Below are 12,698 nucleotides of genomic sequence, written 5' to 3' on the forward strand. Positions count from 1 at the left end.
TATTATTTGCTCAGTATACAGGTTGAATAAGTATGGTGAAAGAACACAACCTTGTCGCACACCTTTCCCAATAGCGACCCTACACAAGCACAATAGGACGAAACACCGCCTGGTCCTGGGCCAACCTCACAATGGTTGTTTCACCTGAGCCCACTGCTATCGCCACTGTGCCAATCCATGTCGTTGGAGATCTCCCTCTTTCTCCGACCGTCCACTTTACCAACATGATGCCACCATTCATGGCAGATTACATTTGAGCCCCTTGTTACAACCACTTCATCAGTCCATCTCGCTGAGGGTCTATTTGTCGCTGACCCTCAATTGTACCCTGCACGAGGGCCTTCTCCAGGGATTGATCCCCGCTCCCCCGCCCCCCCAGAACATGCCCAAAACACAAGAGACCAAGTCTCGCCCTCCTCGCTTCAGGAGCAGTTCCACGCTTCTTCTTCCAAGACAGATCTGCGTGCTCTCCCGGCAGGCCACAGCACATCTCATATTCTTCACCAACACCGCAACTCAAACGCACCAATTCTTCCATCTTCCTTATTCACTGCCCAGCTTCCACATGCATGTGGGGTTATTGGCTTCGATCAAGTGTACCATAGTCCTCAAAGTGACATCTTTGGTGTTAAACACTTTAAAGAGATCTCGTGCAGCAGATTTGCCCAGTGCAATATTTTGTTTCATTTTTCTGAGCTCTCACTGTGGATCTAAGGAAAGTGAAATCCTTGAAAACTCCATGCTGTTACTGTTGCTAAGTGTTATCAAGTCGGTTCCAACTCACAGTGAGCCTGTCTGTATAGGGTTTCTGTCAAGCAGCTGGTGATGGCTTCGAACTGCCAACCTTGTGATTCGCAGTCCAGTGCTGATGGTACAGCGCCACTCCATTTATCATGTTTGCTCAAGCTGAGGGGATTTTTATTGTCTTTACATTGATTAACCTGTACTTTTCTAAGCTGGGTCTTATTTAAACCCATCAAGTTGTACTTTGGGGGCAAACCTCACAAAGTCAGTGGGTACGAGACACAGAAGGGACCTGGTGGGCCAGCCCCTGGCTCATGCCTTCAGTGAGATGGCTCCTCCTCCAGGCCACCTTCCCGGAAAAGGCCCCACCCTGCCTGGCCCGCCGCCTCAGGCCTCACCGCACGTCCATGATGCTGCTGCGCTGGCCATCACGGTGACTCTCTAGGTGGGAGAGGGTGAAGGCGGGCAGGCGACGGATGGCAAAGCGCTCGTGTTCCCAGGCCAACGTGTCCTCAGCCAAGTTGATCTTCTTGTGCACCATGGAGAAGCGCACCTCCGGGAATTGCTGGGCGGTCACCTGAGTGGCATGGCAGGTGTCAGGGAGGGGCGGGGCCACCAGGAGGAGGAGCCTGATCCCAGGAAGAGGCGGGGCTACCAGGAGAAGGGCATGAGGCAGAAGGGGGTGGAGTTGCCAGAAGATGGGAGGAGCAGGACCCAAGGTAAGTCCATGGGGCGTGTCCCATTCTGAAGAACAGGGTCACCACCTCCTGCCTGCTAACCCATGCCGCGAAAGCCAAGCTGCGCACCATCTGGAGCTCCCGAAGGAAGGCGTGCTGCAGCGTGCCCTCCCGAGGGGGCTTGGAGACGTGCAGGTGCAGACTGCTGCCCCGGCCAAGGGTGTCCAGGCACAGGACAAAGGCCACGTTGTCCTGGAGCAGACTGGAATCTGGGGGAAGGGAGTAGCGGTGAGGAGGGCGAGAGGAAGAAAACAGGATGAGACCCCACCCAGCCCCCAGCAGTGGCGGCACCTGTGTGATCCAGGTTGTCTTCCAACCAGCGCTTGGTTCCCTGGTAGTTGAACTTGCCCCCTCCGGATGCAAAGAACAGGAGGTTGTACCTGGCGGGGGAGGACAGGTGAGCATCCTGGGCGGGAGGAGAGACAAGGGCCAGGTCGCAGATCCCACAAGGACCGCCCACTGAGAGCGACCACTGCCACCTCCCTGCGGTGCTAACATGGGGGCCTGGGTCCCCACCCTGCTCCCCAGGTCAAGAACACATGTTTTCAGATAGGGCCCAATGTCCCCTGGAGGGTGACAGGGATTCTGAGCTCCCTCTGCTTGGACTTCTAGTGACCCTGTGTAAGGTGTCTGAGGATTGGCTGGTTGAGTTTGAACCGCTGACCTTGTAGTCCAGTGCTTACTCTGCAGCGCCAACCCAGGCCTCCAGGAGACACTGGGTCAACTGGGAAGAAACTGGTAACTATCCAGAACTGACTCTTAACTGTCAAGCTTAGTCCCTCAGCACAAGACAGAGGCCAGGACCACATGTCCTCCCCCTGCCCCACCCACCCATCAGGCTAAACTCCCTCTGGGTCAGATGTGTCATGCCCTCCCTGGGATTCTCTCCCCTGTCAGTGTGTGGATTCCGCTAACCCAGGCCCAGGGGCACTTACGCGGCGTGGGTGCGTTTGTAGGTGTAGAGCCTGGAGAAGAGCCGGGCGAGTTCCAGCAGTACAGAGATGCCACTGCCGTTGGAGTCAGCACCATGCGAGAGCCACTGCGGACAGACAGGCAAAGAGAAGCCCGTCTCAGCTACAGAAACCTCGGGACCTCGGTTCAAATTCCGTGGGAAAGGCCTGGCCCTCTGCTCTCCCAATAAACGACCACCGAGAAGAGCCGACGGGAGAGCTCTACTGTCACACTAGGTCACTGGGGGTTGTAATGGACTCAATGGCAGGGAGCTTAGGGTTGCTCCAGGACCCCATTTGGGACTAGCGCTGTTATATTAATGAGACCATAAGCCAATCACATTCGAGCTAGAAAAAGACCAGATTAGGCATAGGGGGGACAAGTGGGTGGCTCGTAGAGAAGCTGGGACAAGGCCCTGAGCTGATGGGGAGAGAATTTTCCCCGAGAGCCTGTGGCCTGAACTCCAACTTCTAGCCTCAGTAAGTATGAGAAAATCCGTGGCTACGTTTGAAATTCCACCCCTATCCCCCATGGGATCTGTTACACCACCATGGGGCCTAAGTAAAGAGAGCCCACCAGCTTGGCCTCTCTTTTAGCCACACGGTGGTGACACCCACCCCCCAGAACCCTTGGGATCTGAACACAGGAAGGGTCTGAGTGTGGGTGTTTAGTGGGCAGGGCAGGGACGACGTTGCTCAGATGCCACCACTGAATGGGCAGACAGGTGGCCACGGGATACATACTGGGGCCACTCCAAAGGCATCATAGTGGGCCACGAGGACAATGGTGGGCAGATCCTCTCCGCCGAGCCCGGTCAGCCGTCCCTGCAGAGACAGTCCATGATGGATCTACTGGGAAGCCCCCACCCCCTCCAGGGTGTTGTCACTGTAGGTTCCAAACTGTTGGGAAGGGTGGGTGAGGTGACCTCAAGCCTACATTTGGGAGATGCCCCTCCATGGACCATGTTGAGCCTATTCCAGCCTCACTCATTTCATGGCTTCGATTCCTAGGGAACTCCCGGGGGGGAGGGGAAGGCGGAGAACAGGGATTCCACCTGTGACACTTTCTCTCAGAGGTCTGTGAAGTAGAAGAGTGTTCCAAAAAGAGAAGCATTGTTTTGATTAAAAATTCCATTGACCAAAAGGGGGGAAATGTAGAACAGAAGTTCAAAATTCTAAAGGAATTCACCTGTGGAGGCTGAGTGAACCCCCAAACTATTGTCCCAAGATTATCTTTAAACCTTCAACCAAAACTATTCTCAGAAGCCTTCCAACCAAACAATAGTCTCGCTTTATCTGTAAAGAGTGTCTGCCTTGAGCACTGTGCTCTTTGAAACGGCTTCCAAAGGATCAAACCGAAACTGCAACTCAAAAGGTTAGGTGAGAAGCATAGGCGGCAGCAAGCGACGTCAACAAGCGACGTCAACAAGCGACGTCAACAAGCGACGTCAACAGTGAAGCAACAATCTGAACAAAGTAAGCCAATGGGAACAGCTGCACAACCCCAAGAAGGTAATCGTTGTCTCTCAACTGTACGTGCAAACTGTTGAAAACGGTGCGTGTTCTGTGTACATGTTCTCAACCACCTCACAAAGCAAACTATAAAGAGAAAGAAAGCCAGCCAGGAGGCCAGCCGGCCCTAGGACGCACAATTCTACTCTGACGCATGTGTGGTTGCCAGGAGTTAGTGGCGACTCCCTGACAAATGGCTTGGTTTTAGATGCTGTGTTGCTCCCTTAATACCTCAAGCAACAAATGCTAAAGAAAAGTAGCAGAGATTATGGAAAACATCCCATTAGAAAAACCTATTAATTACATAAGGTGCCAGGGTGGCCCAGTCGGTCAAGCAGTGGGCTGCTAACCACAAGGTCACTGCTTCAAACCCACCAGCGGTTCCTTGGGAGACAAACGTGTCAGTGTGTCCCCTCAGAAACCCTCGGGAGCAGTTCTACTGTCCTATGGGGGTCTCCGTCAGTTAGAATCGCCTTGATGACAGCAGGTTTAGCTTATGTATTACAGGTATTAAGAAGAAAGACCTACTCTATGAGAAGAGCCTGTGGGCCGTGAGTTCATGTGCACAGATGAGGGATGCCTGTAACCAGGCCACTGCATTGGACCTAGAGAAATGTGAAGGGGTGTATGTTTCACCCAAAAATTTACTTAAAAAAAAGAAAAAAGGAGGCTTGAGAGGAACTTTCCTAGGTGACAGAGATCAAACTCCAGTCCTGGCGTGGGGCTTCTCACTCTCCCTGGTCCTAACCCCAGCGGGGACAGCACATCCCAGCTCCAGCCCAGGGTCCTATATATATTTTCTCCCAAGGTTCCTTCTCAGTGAGTCAGGATTTTCAACTTTGTGGTCCATCTGATCTGTTGAGACTACTCAACCCTGTCGTTTGAATGTCTGTTATGAAACAAAAAGGTGTAGCTGTGTGCCCACACAACTTTACATGAAAACACAGGCCACTAATTTTTCTTAAGTGGGGTGGGGCAAGGAGGTTCCCAAGGAGGATGGCAGAGGAGGTGCGGAGTCCAGCTACTGCCAGGGGTTTTGAGCTTAGCAGAGGGGATGCGTTCCCTGCGCCTTTGCCAAGAGCTCCCTCTAGTGGGAAATGCATGATACGGCAGCACAAAGGTCCAGCTCCTAGTCAGGGTCTCTGGTGGGGCACTCACCTCCACACTGGTGATGAGCCAGTCGCTCACAGCCTTGCTCTGGGCCCCGCTGGTGACCATCTGGAAGCCGTTAGCGGTAGCCGTGTGTAGCAGAACTGAGGGTGGAGGGCACGGTGCGTCAGGCCGGACCCCAGACAGTCCCAGCCAGTCTTGCCCCATGAGGAGCGACAACCTCACGTGGCTCCTTTACTGCACTTGTTTGGTCAGCTTCCCATCCTTTCCTTCCCCAAGCCCCCTGGTAACCGCTAGTCTACTTTCTTCCTATGGACTTGCCTCTTGTAGATAAATCCATGTTAAGTGGAATCAGACAATATGTGTCCTTTTGTCTCTGACTTGTTTCACTCGGCTGCTAGCCAAAAGGTTGGAGGTTCGAGTCCACAGGCACCTCGGAAGAAAGGTCTGGTGATGAGCCATGGAGAGCCCTAAGGTGTGCAGTCTACTCTGACACCTTGGGGGAGGGTCACTGGGAGTAGGACCAAGATGACAGCCTCGGCGTTTCTGAGGTTCCTCCATTTATCAGTGCGGCGTTCCTCTCTACGCTGAGAACATTCCAGAGTATGAGCACCACTCAGCTTATCCATTCACATTCAGCCTCTGGTGGGTCTTTATATCCGCCACCTCGCACCCAACACTGGCCATTTCCCTGCTCCTGCCCCAGAGGCCCTAGATTCTGCTCCGTGTTCACTGGGTGAAGACAATGTTCTTTCAATGAAAATGCTACGGACCCCCAGCAAGGTCTGAGGCTGAGGTTCCGCATGGCAGGAAGGACGCCCTCATTATCCCAAACCAAGCAGCTGAAGAGGGGAGCGAGCGGCTCCGGCTCCTTCTAATGAGCGGGTCTGAGCGTGTGTGTGTGTGTGTGTGTGTGTGTGTGTGTGTGTGTGTGTGTGTGTGTGTGCGCGTCCAGTCGGCGAGAGCTATGGGAATGCAGAGTCCTGGCCCCCAGGAATCTGCACCTCATTATGGGCGGGCGGGGAGGAGTCATGTGCTCAGGAGGTTCATTTCTTCACAAGGGGCGAGGCCGTTAGCAAGGACTCCAGATTACTGGCGCTAACTTGAACTGAGAGCATGCCCAGTGCTTTACAAACGGCCAAAGGCAGATCTGTAGCCACTAAGCACCTGCCGCCTTTACATACCCTACGTCAGCTGGCTACGGGTCAGAAGTGAGGCTGTTGGGAGTTGCGGAGCTGACACTGACTCGCGGAGACCCCACGTAAGCAGAGCAGAACTGCTCCAGAGGGTCTGTAAGGCAGATTACCAGGCTTTTCTTCTGAGGTGCCTCTGAGTGCATTCAAACCGCCAATCTTTCCGTTAGTAGCGTAGTGCTTAACCACCTGGACCACCAGGGACGCGGGTCATCTAGAACCATGTAGTGACAGGGACCCCAGCCTGCTGCCAACCCCCCTGGAGCCCTCTGAGCTAGAGCCCTTCCACCCTGCTGAGAGGCACCACGAGCTGTATTAACCGCCTCCCCTTCCTCTGAGAGGTCTCCCTCAGGGAGGCGCCCCCCGCCCCATGCTAACATGGCAACGCCCCAATAGAGAGCTTGCGCTGCCATCTTGTAGTCCTGTTGTCTTCTTCCATTCAGTCCCCACACCCCAATGCCCGAGCCCCAGAGCCCCACCTTCGGCGGCGGAGGCGGAGCCTTGGGAAGCAGAGGCCGCCCGCGTCTGCTCATAGATGGACAGCAGGGCCTCGTCCTCCACAGCAAAGTACACCGGAACGATGGTCTCCATGGCCAGCATCTCCGGCTCGATCTCCATGAATTGCTGCAGAGCCAGGGTTGGGGCGGGGCCGCAAGGAGGGAGGAACATCCGTCAGTGAGTCAGAGAGCGCCTGCGCACTCACAGCCATAGGCTGGCCTCATCACGGCACTTACCACACCCTGCGCATCTAGACCTCTATGAGGGGCTGGGCCGCCACCAAGGAGGCCCTCGGTTCATGGCAACTGCAAGTACCATGCCACTGGACCCTTGGTATCCAAAGGGTTTTTCCTGGCTGATTTAGAGAAGTAGATGACCGCCTTTCTACCCAGTCTTTTAGTTTGGAAACTGTTCAGCATCCAGCCCTCCTCAGACAGAAGGCTATGCATGAGGTACATGGACGGGGCATAGTGCCCATAAAGCCCTGGAGTTACAGGGACCCCCAAGGGGCTGCTATTTTAGGTGTTCTCAGGACCGTATGCTTCCTCTCGGGGTCTCCCCTTCCTTCCCACCCTGGGCAATGCTGTGTTTGCTGCTGTACACCCACGGTCCAGCTGTTCTGGGAAGGACCCTGGGAGGGGCTCAGATGCGGACCCCAGTGCCTAGCGCGGTCTTGTGTGGAGGTACGGGTATGGTTTGCATACAATGCTGCTACCTCGTGGTCACTCTCCCTCCTCTCTCAGCCTCAGTCCAGGTCCCTGGAGTCACACTGAGCAGTGAGGGGCAAGGGCAAAGAGGGTCCAACTGGGTGATGGGGAAACCCGAGGACCAGGAGTAAGGGGATGCCTAACACGGATGGGGGAGCCAAGAGACGACCAAGGACTTAGGAGGCCCCTCAGAGACCCTCTGGATGGGTGGCCTTAGAAATAAGGTGGGCTGTGAGGAGCCAGGTCTGGGTTCAGATCCTGAGTTTACTGGGGGCCACCCCTACTGGCACCAGCCTCTGCAGATGTAAATGAGGTGAGTGATGTGGGCTTCACAGACTGATGGCAGGAGCCACCCAGCAAAGTGCCCAGTATAGAGAAGTCTCAGCACCTTCACCCACCCTATCTTCTCAAAGTCTGTCAGATCCTGTGAGTTAGGAGAGAGGAGCGAAGCCGAGGGAGAGAGAGACAAGCCGAGGGTGGAGGGCAGACCTACTGTAAACCAGAGGGAAGCAAGTCTGCCATACGGCGTGAGGTAGGGATCAAACTCATTCCCCTTGGTACTGATTACACAGGGCTGGCTCCTTCTCTGGGTGGGACGTCCTGGGGCTGTTACGTGCTGAGCAGCACCCCTGGCCTCCCCCGACTCAATGCCAGTAATACCACCACCCCCAAACCATGACAAGTAATAAATCTCCAAAACGTCACTCATTGTCCCCTGGGGGCAAAAACACCCAGGGTGTGGAGTGTGGACCAAGGATTAGGGGATTAGGGGCAATAAACTCCATCTGTTTTCCAAAAGCCGATGGGCTCAAAGAGGGGAGGCCACTTGCTCAATCACACACAGCTGACTCCGCAGGAGCCTGGAAGCCAGCCAAGGGGGCTGTGCAGGCGGAAGTGAGGAGATGGGGAAAGCAGGGGCGGGAGAGGGGGGCAGTGAAGTGGGAAGAAGGCAATGAAGTGGGAAAAAGGGAAAGGGGGAGGTGAGGAGAGAAGGGCGAGCTCACCCGGATGACGTCCTGCGGTAAGGCAGACATGCTGGGCGGCAGAATGATGACCACTGCACCCGCTGACTGGCGCAGCGCCTTCTGGTACTGCTCGTAGGAGAAGTCCACCAGGCGCATGAGGACACAACGGCGGCTCAGCACGTCCGCATCCATAGTACGTGCCTCCGTGTTCAGCACTGCGTTCCTCGTGCCTGTGGAGACCAGAGAGGACCTCGGTATGTGCCAGGCCACAAGGGAAAGGAACAGCGTCCAGCCCCACGCCACCCTGAACCCCCATGCCAGCCCATGCTAGGCACTGGGGTCCCCGTCTGAGAGCCTCCTAGGATCCTTCCTCGTCTGCTCCCAGTGGAGCGGAACCACAGATGGACAGGCTCCCCTAACAGCAGTGAACACAGCCCACTGCCCAGCGGCTTGTTGTAGGACGCCCTGGAGTCAATCGACAGCGACCCAGGCCCAAACGGTTTCCTATACGGGCAGGCCTTGCTGAGTTCTAACCACCCAGTTAATGCCAGTTAGTGCATGAGCACTTACCCATTGTGCCCCAGGGCTCCTTCCCCAGCTCAGTGACCCTGAATAGAGTTCCCAACGCTGACGCCTTTACAGGGGCAGACAGCCTCATCATTCTCGTAAGAGCAGATGGCGGGTTTGAACTGCTGAACATGCGGTTAGCAGTTCTTGCTGTTAAGTACCATCGAGTTGGTTTCGACTCACAGCGACACTACAGGGTTTCCGAGGAGCAACTGCTGAGTTTGGACCACCGACCTTGCAGTTCAAACCCACCTTGTGGTCCAGTGCTGAACCCACAGTACTTGCTTTAAACCCAGGTTCTTACCCAGGTGAGGCTACAAGATCTTTTAAGAATTGAACACAAGCCATGCATCTTAGCTGGGCATTCCAGCTCAGGGGCCAGAAGGCAGTGGGAAATCTGACAAGATGGGGAAAAATGGGGCATGGTGCTAATAGAACTTTATTTATGCCCTGGCCCTGGCCCAATCCTTCCTAAACTCAGTTTGCTCACTTGTTACCACAGGCATCCTGGGGCAAGCCGGGACCTGCCTTGGGAGGGACTGTGGCCTCAGCATGGAGTACACAAGCCTTCTGGAACCCATCCTAAACCCTTCGTGGGCACTGGGCAGAATAGGGCAGCGTTTCACTCCGTGTGCATGGGGTTGCCATGAGTCAGGACCAACTTTATGACGAGAAACAATGGGTCCCAAATGCACCCACCACCACTGTGCAGACCAACCCCAGACAGTCCTTGGAGTTGGCGTGTGTGTGTGTGAATCTTCATGAGGCCTTAGTGCTGGGCCCACAGTCTTGTTGTCCACTCTATAGAACTGACCACAAAGGTGGGCAGCCGTGGACAGAGCTGCTCCTAGCTGGCAGGTTCTGCTAGGTCTGCATAGGGGATCTAGGAGGGTGGTCTCAGGAGACGCAGGGAGCGAGTCAGTGACACCTCAGGCCCTGTTCTGCCCCATGCTAGGCAGGGAGTCCCAGGAGACAATAGCGAAGATGGTTTGGGGGATGAGGGGAGGAATGGCAGGAACACCCCTCCCCTCCAGCCACCTGTTCCCAAAAGCCTCCTGCAGTGACTCAGATGTCTCCTGTCCCAGGGGAGCGCCTGCCCCATGCCACACTTGTGGCACACTCCAGAGCTCCAGAGCTCCAGAGCCCAGAGGGAGAAGGGAAGGAGGGGCCTGGTGCCACACAGCCAGGCAGAGTGCGCCGGCTCCTGCTGTCCGGGTGCCCCATTACCAAGAAGCTACTTCCTAGCTGGCACCCTCACTGAACCCCTCTGCAGACCCTCCTCTGGGCCCTTAGCAGCCATGGAGGCAAAATCGGAGAGCAGCTCCTACCTCCTTCCCCACACCCACGTCTGGACAAGCAGGCGTGACAGCCAGCCAGAGAAAGTCAACTCTGGTTCCCAAAATGGGAACAGACTCGGCAAATTTCTGTCAAGGACCAAATGTTCAATATTTCATTTTCACCTCTACCAACCACATGCCTCTGATACATTGTTCACTGGAGATCAGTCACAGGCCCTATACCAACAACTGGGCCATGGCTATGTGCCAATAAAGCTTTATTGACAAAAGTGAAGAGCCAGAGTTGGCTCTTGGACTGTGTCTGTCAACTCCTACCAGAATAAGGCAGGGGGATGCTATTCTCAATTCAGAGGGTCCTCATGGGCTGCAATGAGATGGGGCGGGGAAGTGACAAGCATGTTCCCTGGCAGTACAAGTGTGCAACACACACACACTGTTGTCAACTGTGGTCCAGTTGGTAACGACTTACAGTGGCCCCGTGCACAACAGAAGAAAACATGCCCAGTTCTGGGCTGTCCCTATGATTGCAGATTGGACCACAGGGTTTTCGTTGGGTGATTTTCAGAAGTTGATTACCAGGACTTTCTTCCTCGTCCTGAAGACTCTGGAAGTTCTGCTGACACCTGCTCACCATCAGAGCAGCACCCCTACTCAACAAACAGACAGATGGTGGTGGCTGCTCATGGGGTGCACGTAGTCACCGCTGCCCCCAACAAGCACCACCTGCTGCCCTTATTGTGGGCTGGGAATAATCGGCCTAACCCCAGGACACACGCCTAGGAAGCCCTTCACGGAAGGAGGGTCAGAGTCTGATTGGTAGGGCGCATTGGCTCACCAGTGGCCTTGAACCTGGCCCATTATGGTCCGCACCAGCTCACCACACCTCAGCACAAAGAGCACCGGCGTGGCCTCCCGAGCTGGAGCCTCCTGGCCCCGTTTCTCAATAGTCGCGGAAAGGAAGTTGGGCAAGATGCATGAACAAAGGGCGTGTGGGCCCAGGGGAACAGCGGGCTCTGAAGACATCACAGAAGACTGCAGGGTGGAGCTTCCCTCTGAGGGGTCCACCAGGGAGGACAAGCAGCAGCTGCCCAGCACTCGCCACACCAGCTGCTGCGCCAGAGAGGAGGAGGAGGAGGCAGGTCCCTGCCTTGCTCAGCTTTGACCACGAACACCCTGTTTTAAAATGCCCCCTTATCCCCAACACACGACCGCCTCCATTTGGCCTCATGGAGAACCCCTGTATTCTGTAAGGAGTTGTGGGCCACCATCTTTCCGGATCCCCTGGGGGATACAAACAGTCAGGCACTGAACTTCTAGCTAAAAGGTTGGGGGTTTGAACCAACTTTCACTCAGAGGTACCTCAGCAGACAGGCCTGGCGAAAACCCTACAAAGCAGCTCTACGCTCCACGTGGAGTCGCTGGAAGGCAACTCGCAGCAAACTTTAGGGAAGCAGGTCACCAGGTCTTTCTTCTGAAGCACCTCCGGGTGGGTTTGAACTGTCAACCTTTTAGGCTAGCATGTGAGTGAAACCGAGCTTCTCCGTAGGTGCTAAGTCAGCCCCGTGGCCATGCCAACAGGGACACCTGCCCAGAAATTAATACCCCACCTCCAGCCACCTGGCCCTCATGAAAGGAGACGGAGCTGAGGTGAGCAACAGACTGACAGACAGGCACTGTCAGCTGACTCCTAGAACCCAGGGTCCTTCCAGCTGAGCCAGGCGAACACCAGGTACAGGGGAAAATGGCCCCTGTGTGGGCCAGGCAGGTTGGGGGCTTTCTGTACATGATATGGCTTTTCTATCCAAAGTCTTAACTCCCACCAAATAAATGACTTTGCTGTTGTTATGTGCTGTCGAGTCAGTTCTGGCTCATAGGGACCCTGGAGAGTGGGTTTGAATTGCCAAGCGTCATCCTACAGTGCCACCACCCGGGCGGGATGATCAGAAGGGACCCTGCAAAGAGGGTTGGTTTGTTTTAGAATCCCGTTAGGTTTTAAAAAAGAGCTCTGGTAGTAGCGTAGTGGTTACAAGTTGGGCTGCTAATCTCACGGTCAGTAGTTCAAAACTACCAGCCATTCTGCCCCCAAAAGATGAGGCTTTCTGCTCCTGTAAAGATTCACAGCCTCAGAAATGCTATGCAGGGCTGCTGTGAATTGGAACCAACTTATAGCACATAACCACACCACCACCACGTTTAAAAGGAGCCTTTTGAGCGGAGGATCCTGGGACCATCAAGGGAGAAGAGCAGAGTGCGAGATCCATCCAGGGAAGCAGCGACGCCACAGATGGAGGCAGATATGATGACGTGGAGAGATAGAGCAGCTGGGGACTCAGGACTCTGGGAAGGAGAAGGGCTGTGTGCTGACGGCCAGAGGACAAGCTTGAGGGGTGTACCATTTGGTTGTTTGATAATGCATG

General features: G+C 55.0%; 1 protein-coding gene across 2 annotated transcripts in view; it reads right to left on the bottom strand.

Moving 5' to 3' along the window:
* NCLN (nicalin) overlaps positions 1-12,698 on the bottom strand; it is a 21,186-nt gene that overhangs the window by 3,212 nt on the left and 5,276 nt on the right. For both annotated transcript variants that reach the window (XM_006868956.1, XM_006868957.1), the window contains exons 2-9: positions 8,456-8,646; positions 6,726-6,870; positions 5,102-5,196; positions 3,176-3,256; positions 2,417-2,520; positions 1,773-1,861; positions 1,551-1,690; positions 1,143-1,321 (exon numbers count right to left, since the gene is read on the bottom strand). In XM_006868956.1, coding sequence (XP_006869018.1) covers positions 1,143-1,321; positions 1,551-1,690; positions 1,773-1,861; positions 2,417-2,520; positions 3,176-3,256; positions 5,102-5,196; positions 6,726-6,870; positions 8,456-8,646 — 1,024 coding nt within the window. The remainder of the gene's footprint in view (positions 1-1,142; positions 1,322-1,550; positions 1,691-1,772; positions 1,862-2,416; positions 2,521-3,175; positions 3,257-5,101; positions 5,197-6,725; positions 6,871-8,455; positions 8,647-12,698) is intronic.

This window comes from Chrysochloris asiatica, unplaced genomic scaffold (genome assembly GCF_000296735.1).
Source record: "Chrysochloris asiatica unplaced genomic scaffold, ChrAsi1.0 scaffold00125, whole genome shotgun sequence".
NCBI classification, from domain to species: domain Eukaryota; kingdom Metazoa; phylum Chordata; class Mammalia; order Afrosoricida; family Chrysochloridae; genus Chrysochloris; species Chrysochloris asiatica.